The sequence below is a fragment of the Bufo bufo genome, chromosome 8 (assembly GCF_905171765.1).
Source record: "Bufo bufo chromosome 8, aBufBuf1.1, whole genome shotgun sequence".
Lineage (NCBI taxonomy): Eukaryota > Metazoa > Chordata > Amphibia > Anura > Bufonidae > Bufo > Bufo bufo.
In genome coordinates this window covers 159,324,743-159,342,291 of record NC_053396.1, presented here as the reverse complement: position 1 = coordinate 159,342,291, position 17,549 = coordinate 159,324,743, and the positions used below count along the sequence as shown (strand labels likewise).

At 44.6% G+C, this 17,549-nt stretch overlaps 1 protein-coding gene across 1 annotated transcript in view; it reads left to right on the top strand.

Annotated features, from left to right (window-relative positions):
- The first annotated feature begins 274 nt into the window (after window positions 1-274).
- LOC120978099 (pinopsin-like) overlaps window positions 275-17,549 on the top strand; it is a 124,985-nt gene continuing 107,710 nt past the window's right edge. The window contains exon 1 of the mRNA XM_040406328.1: window positions 275-626. Within this exon, the coding sequence (XP_040262262.1) occupies window positions 275-626 (352 nt within the window). The remainder of the gene's footprint in view (window positions 627-17,549) is intronic.

Below are 17,549 nucleotides of genomic sequence, written 5' to 3'. Positions count from 1 at the left end.
TGATAAATAATAATGTAAGCGCAGACTAGATGGATCATGTGGTCTTTTTCTGTCAGTCTTCTATATATGTCTATATCTATCTTCTACCTTCTAATCTAACTGCTGATCTACAGTAAATCCAATGACAAAGTCCCTGCTGATACAATGTTACTAGGCAGACGGCTAGCTGCCAGCAGGTGGCGCCGGTGCACATCTTGGAATCCTGGCTGCAGCAGCTTTATCCTTGGGCTCCTCACAATAGGCTGCAAGGAGCGGAGGTTGATGATCAGCAGAGATGGTGTATGTCCTCAGCACACTGAATGACTCTGTACTGCATAACGCCAGCCTTGAGGACAGCAGGGACTCCCCGATGCCTGGTCTCAGCAGGACTGCTCACAGTGCTGTGGCAGTGTGCCTGGGCTTCATCCTGCTTCTGGGATCAGTGTATAACTTTTTGGTGCTGCTGATCTTTGTGAAGTTTGAGGTGGTGAGGACACCTATTAATATGATCCTGCTGAACATCAGCGTCAGTGACTTGCTGGTCTGTATCTTTGGGACCCCCTTCAGCTTTGCGGCCAGTGTATCCGGCAAGTGGCTCATAGGACAGCAGGGATGTAAGTGGTATGGCTTCTGCAACTCCTTGTTTGGTGAGTAATGTAGGTTTTTATTTGCAGATGTAGGAGAGCTGAGTTTGTAAATGGTACCATTGTTGATGCACTTTGTGACTACCTGTACAGCGCTCCCTCAGGATACAATATTTTCAACATAAAATGTTTCTTTCTGACCCATCATAAGTTTAAACTAGACTCAACACACAATGCCTCAGACTCAGATCCAACAATCAAGGTCACTTCTCTGGTAAAATATGAGTATTAGTTGCCAGTTAGCAGCTATTCCGGACTGTTTTATGTAAGGACTTGTTTAATCTGCTTATATTTACTTTGGGCTTTGGAACCGATTAATCAAGTAACAATGGTTTCAGCGTACAATGGTCGTCCTGGAACCGATTAGTATTGTATCTTGAAGGACCACTTGTTCTAACATCAGATCTCATGGGTGATTTTACACTGGACACCTTGTGGACCTACTTTATGTCAGGTGCTCATTAGGAAACGAGTTTGATGGTAAATTCAGCTCTGTTACATCCCGTTACTATTCTTCTGAGTGGGAAAGTGAGATTTTTTTTATGATTTCATTTGCAGTATACCCAACCTAATCTCCTAGAATGCCCTTAAAAGAGCTGCCTAGGACACTTAAAGGGATTCTGTCACCTCGTTTTCGGTTATAGAGCTGCGGACATGCAGGGCTAGATCGCCGCTAGCATGTCCGCAATATACCGGTCCTATAGGGCTTTTATTTTGTTTAAAAAATGATTTTAGAGATATGTAAATGAGCCTTGTAAGGTGACCAAGGGGCTATACGAACCTTCCTGGTGCCCAGCCACGCCCGCCTGTGAAGGAGCCCAGCACCGCCTATGTCCTCCGAATCTCCTCCTTTCGTCACAGTTAGATTGCCGTAATCTCGCTATGCACGAGCTCGCGCATGCGCAGTGCCGGTATAGTGTTCCTTCCCTGTGCTGGCATCAGCCTCAGGGAAGGAGCTCGCGCATCGTGAGTTTATGGCAATCTAACTGTGACGAAAGGGCAGATTCCTGGATACAGGCGGTGCTGGGCTCCTTCACAGGGGGAGTGGCTGGGCACCAAGAAGGTTCGTACAGCCCCTTGGGCACCTTACAAGGCTCATTTACATATCTCAAAAATAATTTTTAAAACAAAATAAAAGGACACAGCGCTATAGGACCAGTATATTGCGGACATGCTAGCGGCGATCTAGCCGTGCATGTCCGCAGCTCTATAACCAAAAACGAGGTGACAGAATCCCTTTAAAGGGGTTGTCCGGGTTCAGAGCTGAACCCGGACATAACCTTATTTTCACCCAGGCAGCCCCACTGAGGCTAGCATCGGAGCATCTCATGCTCCGATGCGCTCCCTTGCCCTGCGCTAAATCGTGCAGGGCACAGGCTATTTTGTTTTCAATAACACACTGCCGTTCGGAAACTTCCGCCCGCCAGTGTGTTTGGGGACATCACCGTCTCTGATGGGCAGGCTTTAGCGCTGCCCTAGCCATTTTACTGGCCCATCAGTGCCAGTGATGTCACCGGGCTTCCTGGCAGCCCCATGGAGAGCCCCGATACGTCACCGGATCGGGAAAAAAAATGGCTTTGCCCTGCGCGATTTAGCATAAAAAGTATGAGTACACATACACGGATAATGCATTGCAAATGAAGTATTATTGCAATATACATGCATTCAGAGGTGGACTAACATGCTCAGTAGCTTCCCTGCTTCCTTCTACTCTCCCTCAGTTCATAGAGAAGTGCTCCAGATGCCTTTCATTCATTCATCTTTACTTCCACAATCAAAACAATGCAAAGCCATATCTCTCTCTAGACCGTGGAGAAGGAAATTGTAGGGGCATTACATAACCTATTCATCTCTGGGGCTATACTTGAGGGTCTGTTTTTTCTGGAGTGAGGAAAGGGTTAACAAGAGCTAATTGCAGTTCGTTCTGGGAGATGTGAGTGCTTGATGAGCTGCTGCCCACCTACAGTAAGGGAAGATGTCTTCCATACATGTGAGTAATAAAAAAAAAATTGAATAACACCTTTAACCCCTTAAGGACCACCACTGTATATGTATGGCAGAAGTTCGGTCCCCAAACATGGCGCCCGCTTGCGCGTGGTGCGGGCGCCATAGCCGCTGGGTTTCTGCTTTTTTTAAATAGCAGAAACCCGCGGCACATGTATGCAATCAGCCATAAGGCTGATCGCATACATTTTCCCCTTCAGATCCCTTGGTCAAATGTGACCACGGCATCTGATCAGCCGGAAGCTCCGCTAACAGCGTTCCCCGACTGAGATTGGGGAACCTGTTACATGTCTATTTCAGGAATATACCAATACAGGCCACTAGGTGGCAGCATTGTATTGGTATAGTGTAAATTATGTTTTCAATTATGTCTATTTAGCCATCAATGAAAACAATGGGCAATCTAATGATTGCCGGTTATTGTCACCCAAGTTGACTTAAAAAAAAGTTTAAAAAAAAGTTTAAAAAAGTTTTTACAAATATAAAAGTTCAAATCACCCCCTCTTTCCTTAAAATAAAAATACTTAAAGAATAAAATAAAAATAAACATGGACATCGCCACGTGCGAAAATTCCCATACAATTAAAATATAACAATAATAATGGAATACAGCAAATGGCATAACGGGAAAAAAATAAAAACTGCCAATTTGCAATTTTTTGTCACTTTAACTACCCAATAATCTTTTTATAAAAAGTGATCAAAAAGTTGCACACACTTCAAATTGGTATCACTGAAAAGAACCGATCGTCCCGCAAAAAATGAGCCCTCACACAGCCCCATATACATACATTTTTAAAAAGTTATAGAAGTCAGAATATGGTTATAAAAAAACTTTTTTTTCCCTCAAAGTTAATTTTTTTTTTCAGTATTAAAACGCAAGAAAATTATATAAGTGTGGTATCGTTATAACTGTACTGACCTGGAGAATAAAGATAGCAGGTCAATTTTACCACATACTGTACAGTGTAAAAAAATAAAGAATAAAAATAAAAACCTTTATCAGAATTGCATTTTTTCCCAATTCTACCCCATTTGGAATTCTGCTTCCTACTACATGGTATGCAACTGTAAATGGTGCCATTAGAAAGTAAAACTTGTCCCGCAAAAAATAAGCCCTCATAAGGCCTCCTGCACACGACCGTTGTGTGCACCCGTGGCCGTTGTGCCGTTTTCCGCTTTTTTTCGCGGACCCATTGACTTTCAATGGGTCCGTGGAAAAATCTGAAAATGCACCGTTTTGCAGCCGCATCCGTGATCCGTGTTTCCTGGCCGTGAAAAAAATATGACCTGTCCTATTTTTTTCACGGCCAACGGTTCACGGACCCATTCAAGTCAATGGGTCCGTGAAAGAACACGGATGCACACAAGATTGGCATCCGTGTCCGTGATCCGTGGCCGTAGGTTAGTTTTTATACAGACGGATCCGAAGATCCGTCTGTATAAAAGCTTTTTCAAAGCTGAGTTTTCACTTCGTGAAAACTCAGAACCGACAGTATATTCTAACACAGAAGCGTTCCCATGGTGATGGGGACGCCTCTAGTTAGAATACACTACAAACTTTGTACAAGACTGCCCCCTGCTGCCTGGCAGCACCCGATCTCTTACAGGGGGCCGTGATCAGCACAATTAACCCCTTCAGGTGCGGCACCTGAAGGGGTTAATTGTGCTGATCACGGCCCCCTGTAAGAGATCAGGGCTGCCAGGCAGCAGGGGACAGACCCTCCCCCCCCTCCTCAGTTTAAATATCATTGGTGGCCAGTGCGCCCCCCCCCCTCCCTCTATTGTAATTATTCGTTGGTGGCCAGTGTGCGTTCCCCCCCCTCCCTCCCTCTATTGTAATAATTCGTTGGTGGCACAGTGTGCGCCCCCCATCGGCCCCCCCTCCCTCTATAGCATTAACAACATTGGTGGCCAGTGTGCGGCCTCACATCTCCCCCCCCCCCATCATTGGTGGCAGCGGAGTACCAATCGGAGTCCCAGTTTAATCGCTGGGGCTCCGATCGGTAACCATGGCAACCAGGACGCTGGTTGCCATGGTTACTTAGCAATAGTACAATAGTAGAAGATTCATACTTACCGGCTGCTGCGATGTTCGTGTCCGGCCGGGAGCTCCACCTACTGGTAAGTGTCATTGCTAAATGAACTGTCACTTACCAGTAGGAGGAACTCCCGGCCGGAAGCAGACATCGCAGCTCCCAGGTAAGTATTAATCTTTTACTATTGTACTATTGCTAGTAACCTGCTGCCACCAATGATCGGGGGGGGGGGGGGGGGTAGATGGGAGGCTGCACACTGGCCACCAATGTTGTTAATGCTATAGAGGGAGGGGGGCCAATGGGGGGCGCACACTGTGCCACCAACGATTACAATAGAGGGAGGAAGGGGGGGGGCACACTGTGCCACCAACGAATTATTACACTAGAGGGAGGAAGGGGGGGGCGGGGGGGGGGGGCGCACACTGTGCCACCAACGAATTATTACAATAGAGGGAGGAAGGGGGGGGGGGGCCGCACTGGCCACCAATGATATTCAAACTGGGGAGGGGGGAGGGGGGGGTCTGCCCCCTGCTGCCTGGCAGCCCTGATCTCTTACAGGGGGATATGATAGCACAATTAACCCCTTCAGGTGCGGCACCTGAAGGGTTAATTGTGCTGATCACAGCCCCCTGTAAGAGATCGGATGCTGCTAGGCAGCAGGGGGCAGTCATGTACACAGTTTGTAGTATATTCTAACTAGAAGCGTCCCCATCACCATGGGAACGCCTCTGTGTTAGAATATACTGTCGGAAATGAGGTTTCACGATCTAACTCATATCCAACAGTATATTCTAACATAGAGGCGTTCCCATGGTGATGGGGACGCTTCAAGTTAAAATATACCATCGGATTGGAGAAAACTCCGATCCGATGGTATAGGGACTCCAGACTTTACATTGAAAGTCAATGGGGACGGATCCGTTTGAAATTGCACCATATTGTGTCAACGTCAAACGGATCCGTCCCCATTGACTTGCATTGTAATTCAGGACGGATCCGTTTGGCTCCGCACGGCCAGGCGGACACCAAAACGACTTTTTTTTCATGTCCGTGGATCCTCCAAAAATCAAGGAAGACCCACGGACGAAAAAACGGTCACGGATCACGGAAAAACGGGACCCGTTTTTGCGGACCGCAAAAAAATACGTTCGTGTGCAGGAGGCCTAAGGCTATGTGAATGGAAAAATGAAAAAAGTTAGTACTATGGGAATGCGGGGAGTGAAAAACAAAAACACAAAAATTGAAAATCTCAGGGTCCTTCAGGGTTTAAAAATCATAGAAAAAGAAGGGGATAGATATTACTTACCTGCTCCGGTGCTCCGGCTAGTCTCAGTTGCTGTGTCCTGCAGTGATGACATTATGACTACCTGAATGTTGCTGCTGCAGCTCGTGACTGTCTACAATACAGCCAGAAACTGGAGCAGTGCCACTGGAGTGGCAGTGTAATTTTAATGTTATTTTAGCAAATGCCTTTCTTTTTTATTGAGTTTTAAATGTCCCCGAAACAGCCCCTTTAAAAGGAGACCTCCATACTTCTGGCAGAGCAGGCAAGTTTCCCATATAGTAGGAAGTCTGAAGCTGTTTGCTGGGCTGTAATGGACATTTACCCTACTTTTCTTATATATTGCTGCTTTTTGGCTTCTTTCATGTAACTTTTTGGCAGTGCAAGTGGTAGAACTGTTTTCTTTTTTTTTATTTAACTATATGCTACCCTATAGCACTGCCTTTCGCAAGAATCACTGCTTGTAAACACTTTTTGTAGCCAGCCAAGAGTCTTTCAATTCTTGTTTGATGGACTTTCATTCATTCTTCCTTCTTCAAGTCTTCCAGTTCTGTGAGATTCCTGGGCTGTCTTGTATGCGCTGCTCTTTTGAGGTCTATCCACAGATTTTCAATGATGTTCAGATCAGGGGACTCTGAGGGCCATGGTAAAACCTTCAGCTTATGCCTTTTGATGTAATCTACAGGGTGGGCCATTTATATGGATACACCTTAATAAAATGGGAATGGTTGGTGATATTAACTTCCTGTTTGTGGCACATTAGTATATGTGAGGGGGGAAACTTTTTAAGATGGGTGGTGACCATGGCGGCCATTTTGAAGTCGGACATTTTGAATCCAACTGTTGTTTATTCAATAGGAAGAGGGTCATGTGACACATCAAACTTATTGGGAATTTCACAAGAAAAACAATGGTGTGCTTGGTTTTAACGTAAATTTATTCTTTCATGAGTTATTTACAAGTTTCTGACCACTTATAAAATGTGTTCAATGTGCTGCCCATTGTGTTGGATTGTCAATGCAATCCTCTTCTCCCACTCTTCACACACTGATAGCAACACCGCAGGAGAAATGCTAGCACAGGCTTCCAGTATCCGTAGTTTCAGGTGCTGCACATCTCGTATCTTCACAGCATAGACAATTGCCTTCAGATGACCCCAAAGATAAAAGTCTAAGGGGGTCAGATCGGGAGACCTTGGGGGCCATTCAACTGGCCCACGATGACCAATCCACTTTCCAGGAAACTGTTCATCTAGGAATGCTCGGACCTGACACCCATAATGTGGTGGTGCACCATCTTGCTGGAAAAACTCAGGGAACGTGCCAGCTTCAGTGCATAAAGAGGGAAACACATCATCATGTAGCAATTTCGCATATCCAGTGGCCTTGAGGTTTCCATTGATCAAGAATGGCCCCACTATCTTTGTACCCCATATACCACACCATACCATCAATTTTTTTGTTCCAACAGTCTTGGAGGAATCTATCCAATGTGGGTTAGTGTCAGACCAATAGCGGTGGTTTTGTTTGTTAACTTCACCATTCACATAAAAGTTTGCCTCATCACTGAACAAAATCTTCTGCGTAAACTGAGGGTCCTGTTCCAATTTTTGTTTTGCTCATTCTGCAAATTCAGTGCGCCGATCTGGGTCATCCTCGTTGAGATGCTGCAGTAGCTGGAGTTTGTAAGGGTGCCATTTGTGAGTAGCTAATATCCGCCGAAGGGATGTTTGACTAATGCCACTCTCCAGTGACATGCGGCGAGTGCTACGCTGTGGGCTCTTGCTGAATGAAGCTAGGACAGCCACTGATGTTTCTTCATTAGAGACAGATTTCATGCGTCCACATTTTGGCAAATCCAACACTGAACCAGTTTCACGAAACTTAGCAAGCAGTTTGCTAACTGTAGCATGGGAGATGGGTGGTCTCGTAGGGTGTCTTGCATTGAAATCTGCTGCAATGACCCGGTTACTGCGTTCCCCAGACATCAACACAATTTCTATCCGCTCCTCACGTGTTAACCTCGGCGACATGTCAATGGCTGCAAACAAAGAGAAACTTGTAAATAACTCATGAAAGAATAAAGTTACGTTAAAACCAAGCACACCATTGTTTTTCGTGTGAAATTCCCAATAAGTTTGATGTGTCACATGACCCTCTTCCTATTGAAAAAACAAAAGTTGGATTCAAAATGGCCGACTTCAAAATGGCCGCCATGGTCACCACCCATCTTGAAAAGTTTCCCCCCTCACATATACTAATGTGCCACAAACAGGAAGTTAATATCACTAACCATTCCCATTTTATTAAGGTGTATCCATATACAGTACAGACCAAAAGTTTGGACACACCTTCTCATTCAAAGAGTTTTCTTTATTTTCATGACTATGAAAATTGTAGATTCACACTGAAGGCATCAAAACTATGAATTAACACATGTGGAATTATATACATAACAAACAAGTGTGAAACAACTGAAAATATGTCATATTCTAGGTTCTTAACCACTTCAGCCCCCAGTGCTTAAACACCCTGAAAGACCAGGCCACTTTTTACACTTCTGACCTACACTACTTTCACCGTTTATTGCTCGGTCATGCAACTTACCACCCAAATGAATTTTACCTCCTTTTCTTCTCACTAATAGAGCTTTCATTTGGTGGTATTTCATTGCTGCTGACATTTTTACTTTTTTTGTTATTAATCGAAATTTAACGATTTTTTTGCAAAAAAATGACATTTTTCACTTTCAGTTGTAAAATTTTGCAAAAAAAACGAGATCCATATAGAAATTTTGCTCTAAATTTATAGTTCTACATGTCTTTGATAAAAAAAAATGTTTGGGTAAAAAAAAAATGGTTTGGGTAAAAGTTATAGCGTTTACAAACTATGGTACAAAAATGTGAATTTCCGCTTTTTGAAGCAGCTCTGACTTTCTGAGCACCTGTCATGTTTCCTGAGGTTCTACAATGGCCAGACAGTACAAACACCCCACAAATGACCCCATTTCGGAAAGTACACACCCTAAGGTATTCGCTGATGGGCATAGTGAGTTCATCGAACTTTTTATTTTTTGTCACAAGTTAGCGGAAAATGATGATTTTTTTTTTTTTTTTTTCTTACAAAGTCTCATATTCCACTAACTTGTGACAAAAAATAAAAACTTCTATGAACTCACTATGCCCATCACGAAATACCTTGGGGTCTCTTCTTTCCAAAATGGGGTCACTTGTGGGGTAGTTATACTGCCCTGGCATTCTAGGGGCCCAAATGTGTGGTAAGGAGTTTGAAATCAAATTCTGAAAAAAATGACCTGTCAAATCCGAAAGGTGCTCTTTGGAATATGGGCCCCTTTGCCCACCTAGGCTGCAAAAAAGTGTCACACATCTGGTATCTCCGTACTCAGGAGAAGGTGGGGAATGTGTTTTGGGGTGTCATTTTATATATACCCATGCTGGGTGAGAGAAATATCTTGGCAAAAGACAACTTTTCCCATTTTTTTATACAAAGTTGGCATTTGACCAAGATATTTATCTCACCCAGCATGGGTATATATAAAATGACACCCCAAAACACATTCCCCACCTTCTCCTGAGTACGGAGATACCAGATGTGTGACACTTTTTTGCAGCCTAGGTGGGCAAAGGGGCCCATATTCCAAAGAGCACCTTTCGGATTTGACAGGTCATTTTTTTCAGAATTTGATTTCAAACTCCTTACCACACATTTGGGCCCCTAGAATGCCAGGGCAGTATAACTACCCCACAAGTGACCCCATTTTGGAAAGAAGACACCCCAAGGTATTCTGTGAGGGGCATGGCGAGTTCCTAGAATTTTTTATTTTTTGTCACAAGTTAGTGGAAAATGATGATTTTTTTTTTTTTTTTTTTTTTCATACAAAGTCTCATATTCCACTAACTTGTGACAAAAAATAAAAACTTCCATGAACTCACTATGCCCATCAGCGAATACCTTGGGGTCTCTTCTTTCCAAAATGGGGTCACTTGTGGGGTAGTTATACTGCCCTGGCATTCTAGGCTCCCAAATGTGTGGTAAGGAGTTTGAAATCAAATTCAGTAAAAAATGACCTATGAAATCCAAAAGGTGCTCTTTGGAATGTGGGCCCCTTTGCCCACCTAGGCTGCAAAAAAGTGTCACATATCTGGTATCCCCGTACTCAGGAGAAGTTGAGGAATGTGTTTTGGGGTGTCTTTTTACATATACCCATGCTGGGTGAGATAAATATCTTGGTCAAATGCCAACTTTGTATAAAAAAATGGGAAAAGTTGTCTTTTGCCAAGATATTTCTCTCACCCAGCATGGGTATATGTAAAATGACACCCCAAAACACATTCCCCACCTTCTCCTGAGTACGGAGATACCAGATGTGTGACACTTTTTTGCAGCCTAGGTGGGCAAAGGGGCCCATATTCCAAAGAGCACCTTTCGGATTTGACAGGTCATTTTTTTCAGAATTTGATTTCAAACTCCTTACCACACATTTGGGCCCCTAGAATGCCAGGGCAGTATAACTACCCCACAAGTGACCCCATTTTGGAAAGAAGACACCCCAAGGTATTCCGTGAGGGGCATGGCGAGTTCCTAGAATTTTTTATTTTTTGTCACAAGTTAGTGGAAAATGATGATTTTTTTTTTTTTTTTTTTTTCATACAAAGTCTCATATTCCACTAACTTGTGACAAAAAATAAAAACTTCCATGAACTCACTATGCCCATCAGCGAATACCTTGGGGTCTCTTCTTTCCAAAATGGGGTCACTTGTGGGGTAGTTATACTGCCCTGGCATTCTAGGCTCCCAAATGTGTGGTAAGGAGTTTGAAATCAAATTCAGTAAAAAATGACCTATGAAATCCAAAAGGTGCTCTTTGGAATGTGGGCCCCTTTGCCCACCTAGGCTGCAAAAAAGTGTCACATATCTGGTATCCCCGTACTCAGGAGAAGTTGAGGAATGTGTTTTGGGGTGTCTTTTTACATATACCCATGCTGGGTGAGATAAATATCTTGGTCAAATGCCAACTTTGTATAAAAAAATGGGAAAAGTTGTCTTTTGCCAAGATATTTCTCTCACCCAGCATGGGTATATGTAAAATGACACCCCAAAACACATTCCCCACCTTCTCCTGAGTACGGAGATACCAGATGTGTGACACTTTTTTGCAGCCTAGGTGGGCAAAGGGGCCCATATTCCAAAGAGCACCTTTCGGATTTGACAGGTCATTTTTTTCAGAATTTGATTTCAAACTCCTTACCACACATTTGGGCCCCTAGAATGCCAGGGCAGTATAACTACCCCACAAGTGACCCCATTTTGGAAAGAAGACACCCCAAGGTATTCCGTGAGGGGCATGGCGAGTTCCTAGAATTTTTTATTTTTTGTCACAAGTTAGTGGAAAATGATGATTTTTTTTTTTTTTTTTTTTTCATACAAAGTCTCATATTCCACTAACTTGTGACAAAAAATAAAAACTTCCATGAACTCACTATGCCCATCAGCGAATACCTTGGGGTCTCTTCTTTCCAAAATGGGGTCACTTGTGGGGTAGTTATACTGCCCTGGCATTCTAGGGGCCCAAATGTGTGGTAAGGAGTTTGAAATCAAATTCAGTAAAAAATGACCTATGAAATCCAAAAGGTGCTCTTTGGAATGTGGGCCCCTTTGCCCACCTAGGCTGCAAAAAAGTGTCACACATCTGGTATCCCCGTACTCAGGAGAAGTTGAGGAATGTGTTTTGGGGTGTCTTTTTACATATACCCATGCTGGGTGAGATAAATATCTTGGTCAAATGCCAACTTTGTATAAAAAAATGGGAAAAGTTGTCTTTTGCCAAGATATTTCTCTCACCCAGCATGGGTATATGTAAAATGACACCCCAAAACACATTCCCCACCTTCTCCTGAGTACGGAGATACCAGATGTGTGACACTTTTTTGCAGCCTAGGTGGGCAAAGGGGCCCATATTCCAAAGAGCACCTTTCGGATTTGACAGGTCATTTTTTTCAGAATTTGATTTCAAACTCCTTACCACACATTTGGGCCCCTAGAATGCCAGGGCAGTATAACTACCCCACAAGTGACCCCATTTTGAAAAGAAGAGACCCCAAGGTATTCGCTTATGGGCATAGTGAGTTCATGGAAATTTTTATTTTTTGTCACAAGTTAGTGGAATATGAGACTTTGTATGAAAAAAAAAAAAAAAAAAAAAATCATCATTTTCCACTAACTTGTGACAAAAAATAAAAAATTCTAGGAACTTGCCATGCCCCTCACGGAATACCTTGGGGTGTCTTCTTTCCAAAATGGGGTCACTTGTGGGGTAGTTATACTGCCCTGGCATTTTCCAGGGGCCCTAATGTCTGGTAAGTAGGTAAATGACCTGTGAAATCCGAAAGGTGCTCTTTGGAATGTGGGCCCCTTTGCCCACCTAGGCTGCAAAAAAGTGTCACACATCTGGTATCTCCGTACTCAGGAGAAGGTGGGGAATGTGTTTTGGGGTGTCATTTTACATATACCCATGCTGGGTGAGAGAAATATCTTGGCAAAAGACAACTTTTCCCATTTTTTTTATACAAAGTTGGCATTTGACCAAGATATTTATCTCACCCAGCATGGGTATATGTAAAATGACACCCCAAAACATATTCCCCAACTTCTGCTGAATACGGAGATACCACATGTGTGACACTTTTTTGCAGCCTAGGTGGGCAAAGGTGCCCAAATTCCTTTTAGGAGGGCATTTTTAGACATTTGGATACCAGACTTCTTCTCACGCTTTGGGGCCCCTAAAATGCCAGGGCAGTATAAATACCCCACATGTGACCCCATTTTGGAAAGAAGACACCCCAAGGTATTCAATGAGGGGCATGGCGAGTTCATTGAAAAAAAAAAATTTGGCACAAGTTAGCGGAAATAGATTTTTTTGATTTTGTTCTCACAAAGTCTCCCTTTCCGCTAACTTGGGACAAAAATTTCAATCTTTCATGGACTCAATATGCCCCTCAGCGAATACCTTGGGGTGTCTTCTTTCCAAAATGGTGTTATTTGTGGGGTGTTTGTACTGCCCTGGCATTTGAGGGTCTCCGCAATCATTACATGTATGCCCAGCATTAGGAGTTTCTGCTATTCTCCTTATATTGAGCATACGGGTAATGAGATTTTTTTTTTTCCGTTTAGCCTCTGGGCTGAAAGAAAAAAATGAACGGCACAGATTTCTTCATTCGCATCGATCAATGTGGATGAAAAAATCTCTGCCAAAAAAAGAAAAAGGAGGGGAAAGGCGTCTGCCAGGATATAGGAGCTCCGCCCAACATCCATACCCACTTCAGCTCGTATGCCCTGGCAAACCAGATTTCTCCATTCACATCAATTGATGTGGATTAATAAATCATTGCCGGGATTTTTTTTTTTATATACAGTATACAAAGTGTTTGCCAAAGTATATGAACACCGCCACCTCCTCAGCTCATATGCCTCGGCAAACGTATCTTTTACTGCAGAGGAGAAATCTCGTCTTGCAGCGCCGCATACACCGACTTGCGTGTAATCTGACAGCAGCGCAATGCTTCTGTCCGAATGCACATCAGTGCTGCAGCTAGTCGATCGGTTGGTCCACCTGAAAGGTAAAAAAAACAAAACAAAAAAGAAAAAACCAGGCCGCAAAGCAATAACTTTATTAACTGTTGAACAGAACATAGAAACTTTTTTTAAACTTTTTTAACTGAACATTTAACTTTTTTACTTACCGGTATTTTTTTTTTTGTTTAGTTTTTTTTACCTTTTATAGAACAAACCTCTCCTTCCCCATGGGACAATGTGCAAAGCGCAAATCGCCCAAAGATGTGGCGAAGTACGTTATGCACTTTATCCCAGGTGAAAGGAGAGGTTTGCAGCAGCTGTGAGTGAATGGGCCCTAATAGCCCTGTGTGCCTGTCCTGGTGAGATGCAATCCCTATGCTAGGTGTACCTGTGTGTGGTACTTCCGGAAACACTCTCCATAGCATAGGGCAGGGTGGTCAGCACAGTCAGGACAGAAATAGCGGGTGTCACGCCTTATTCCACTCCTGCTACAGACACGACATCTTTTTCGGGGTGACGGTTGGGTTGAGGTACCAGGAACGACACTGGGGAAATGTCGCTCGTGTAGACGGCTAACTACACTGGTGGATGGGGCCACGGAACCTCCTGGGTAAAGGAGGTTCTCGATGATCTCTTCCTGGAATTTGAGGAAGGATCCTGTTCTCCCAGCCTTACTGTAGAGAACAAAACTATTGTAGAGCGCCAATTGAATTAAATATACAGACACCTTCTTATACCAGCGTCTGGTTCTGCGGGAAACTAAATACGGAGACAACATCTGGTCATTGAAGTCCACCCCTCCCATGAGCGCATTATAGTCGTGGACACAGAGGGGCTTTTCAATGACACGGGTTGCTCGCTCAATTTGGATTGTCGTGTCTGCGTGAATGGAGGAGAGCATGTAAACGTCACGCTTGTCTCTCCATTTCACCGCGAGCAGTTCTTCGTTACACAAGGCAGCCCTCTGCCCCCTTGCAAGACGGGTGGTTACAAGCCGTTGGGGGAAGCCCACGCGACTAGTTCGCGCGGTGCCACAGGCGCAAATCCGTTCTATAAACAAATGCCTAAAGAGGGCCACACTTGTGTAGAAATTGTCCACATAAAGATGGTACCCCTTGCCAAATAAGGGTGACACCAAGTCCCAGACTGTCTTCCCACTGCTCCCCAGGTAGTCAGGGCAACCGACCGGCTCCAGGGTCTGATCTTTTCCCTCATAGATCCGAAATTTGTGGGTATAGCCTGTGGCCCTTTCACAGAGCTTATACAATTTGACCCCATACCGGGCACGCTTGCTTGGGATGTATTGTTTGAAGCCAAGGCGCCCGGTAAAATGTATTAGGGACTCGTCTACGCAGATGTTTTGCTCAGGGGTATACAAATCTGCAAATTTCTGGTTGAAATGGTCTATGAGGGGCCGAATTTTGTGGAGCCGGTCAAAAGCAGGGTGGCCTCTGGGACGGGAGGTGGTATTGTCGCTAAAATGCAGAAAACGTAGGATGGTCTCAAATCGTGTCCTGGACATAGCAGCAGAGAACATGGGCATGTGATGAATTGGGTGCGTTGACCAATATGACCGCAATTCATGCTTTTTTGTCAGGCCCATGTTGAGGAGAAGGCCCAAAAAAATTTTAAGTTCGGAAACTTGGACTGGTTTCCACCGGAAAGGCTGGGCATAATAGCTTCCCGGGTTAGCGGTTATAAATTGTGTGGCATACTGGTTGGTCTCTGCCACGACTAAGTCCAAGAGCTCCGCAGTCAAGAACAGCTCAAAAAATCCCAGGGCCGAACCGATTTGAGCCGTCTCAACCCGAACTCCAGACTGGGCGGTGAAAGGGGGAACTACTGGTGCGGCTGAAGTTGGTGACTGCCAATCAGGATTTGCCAGCACCTCAGGGACTCTAGGGGCTCTACGGGCCTGTCTTTGCGGTGGCTGCGACGGGGTAACTTTTGCACGTGCCACCGTACCAGCTTCAACTGCCCTTCTGGTGCTCGCTACTTCACCATGTTGTACGGCAGTGCTGGTACTAGGTCCAGGAAGGGCTGCGCTGCTGGTGTATGCCTCACCACGTGATCCGGCAGCGACAGCCCCACTCTGCTGCTCTTGAAGCGGATCCTGCGTAACCTGTGGTCTAGCGACATGGGGCCGGGTACGCCTGGTGCTGCCAGGGACCTCCACCTCCTCGTCCGAACTTTGGGTCAGAGAGCTTTCCACAGGTTCATATTCTGACCCGCTAGATTCGTCAGATGAGGGTTCCCACTCCTCATCCGACTGGGTCAGAATCCTGTAGGCCTCTTCAGAGAATACCCCCTGTTTGACATTTTGGACTACTAAATTTAGGGGTATTCCCTGAGACTACCCAAGAAAAAAAGCAAACCTGTCTTACAAAGGGGAGGCTAGCGTAGTACCGGAGGCTGCTGCGGTTGATAATAAATATCAAAACTGATTTTTTTATCGCCGCAGTGCGTGTAAAATGAATGTGCAGTGATCAAAAAATAATAATTTTTTGTCACTGCGGTGGGGCGGGCGTGGGTGAACGCACGTGTGGGCGACCGATCAGGCCTGATCGGGCAAACACTGCGTTTTGGGTGGAGGGCAAACTAAAGTGACACTAATACTATTATAGATCTGACCGTGATCAGTTTTGATCACTTACAGATACTATAAAAGTACAAATGCTGATTAGCGATATGCTAAACAGCGAATAAAAGTGACTGCGGTGCGGTGGGGTGGGCGCTAACTGACGCTAACTACCTAACCAAGGGGCCTAAACTATCCCTAAAACCTAACAGCCAATACCAGTGGAAAAAAAAAAGTGACAGTTTACACTGATCACTTTTTTTCCTTTCACTAGTGATTGACAGGGGCGATCAAAGGGGTGATCAAAGGGTTAATTGGGGTGCAGGTGGGTGATCTGGGGCTAAGGTGTAGTGTTGGTGCTACTCACAGTTCAGTCTGCTCCTGTGCTGGATCCAACCGACGAAAAGGACCAGCACAGGAGCAGACAAGCCATATAACAGATCATATTTACTAATATGATCTGTTATATGACTTTGGATTGGATTTTTTGAAAATCGCCAGCCTGCCAGCCAATGATCGTTGCTGGCAGGCTGGTGACGAAATACTTCTTTTAATTTTGCCGGCCCGCGATGCGCATGCGCGGGCCGGCTTTGAGCGAAATCTCGCGTCTCGCGAGATGACGCGTATATGCGTGACTCTGCGCAGCGCTGCCACCTCCGGAACGCAATCCTGCGTTAGGCGGTCCGGAGGTGGTTAAAGTAGCCACCTTTTGCTTTGATTACTGCTTTGCACACTCTTGGCATTCTCTTGATGAGCTAGAGGTAGTCCCCTGAAATGGTTTTCACTTCACAGGTGTGCCCTGTCAGGTTTAATAAGTGGGATTTCTTGCCTTATAAATGGGGTTGGGACCATCAGTTGCGTTGAGGAGAAGTCAGGTGGATACACAGCTGATAGTCCTACTGAATAGACTGTTAGAATTTGTATTACGGCAAGAAAAAAGCAGCTAAGTAAAGAAAAACGAGTGGCCATCATTACTTTAAGAAATGAAGGTCAGTCAGTCAGCCGAAAAATTGGGAAAACTTTGAAAGTAAGGGCTATTTGACCATGAAGGAGAGTGATGGGGTGCTGCGCCAGATGACCTGGCCTCCACAGTTACCGGACCTGAACCCAATCAAGATGGTTTGGGGTGAGCTGGACCGCAGAGTGAAGGCAAAAGGGCAAACAAGTGCTAAGCATCTCCTTCAAGACTGTTGGAAGACCATTTCAGGGGACTACCTCTTGAAGCTCATCAAGAGAATGCCAAGAGTGTGCAAAGCAGTAATCAAAGCAAAAGGTGGCTACTTTGAAGAACCTAGAATATGTCATATTTTCAGTTGTTTCACACTTGTTTGTTATGTATATAATTCCACATGTGTTAATTCATAGTTTTGATGCCTTCATAGTCATGAAAATAAAGAAAAATAAAGAAAACTCTTTGAATGAGAAGGTGTG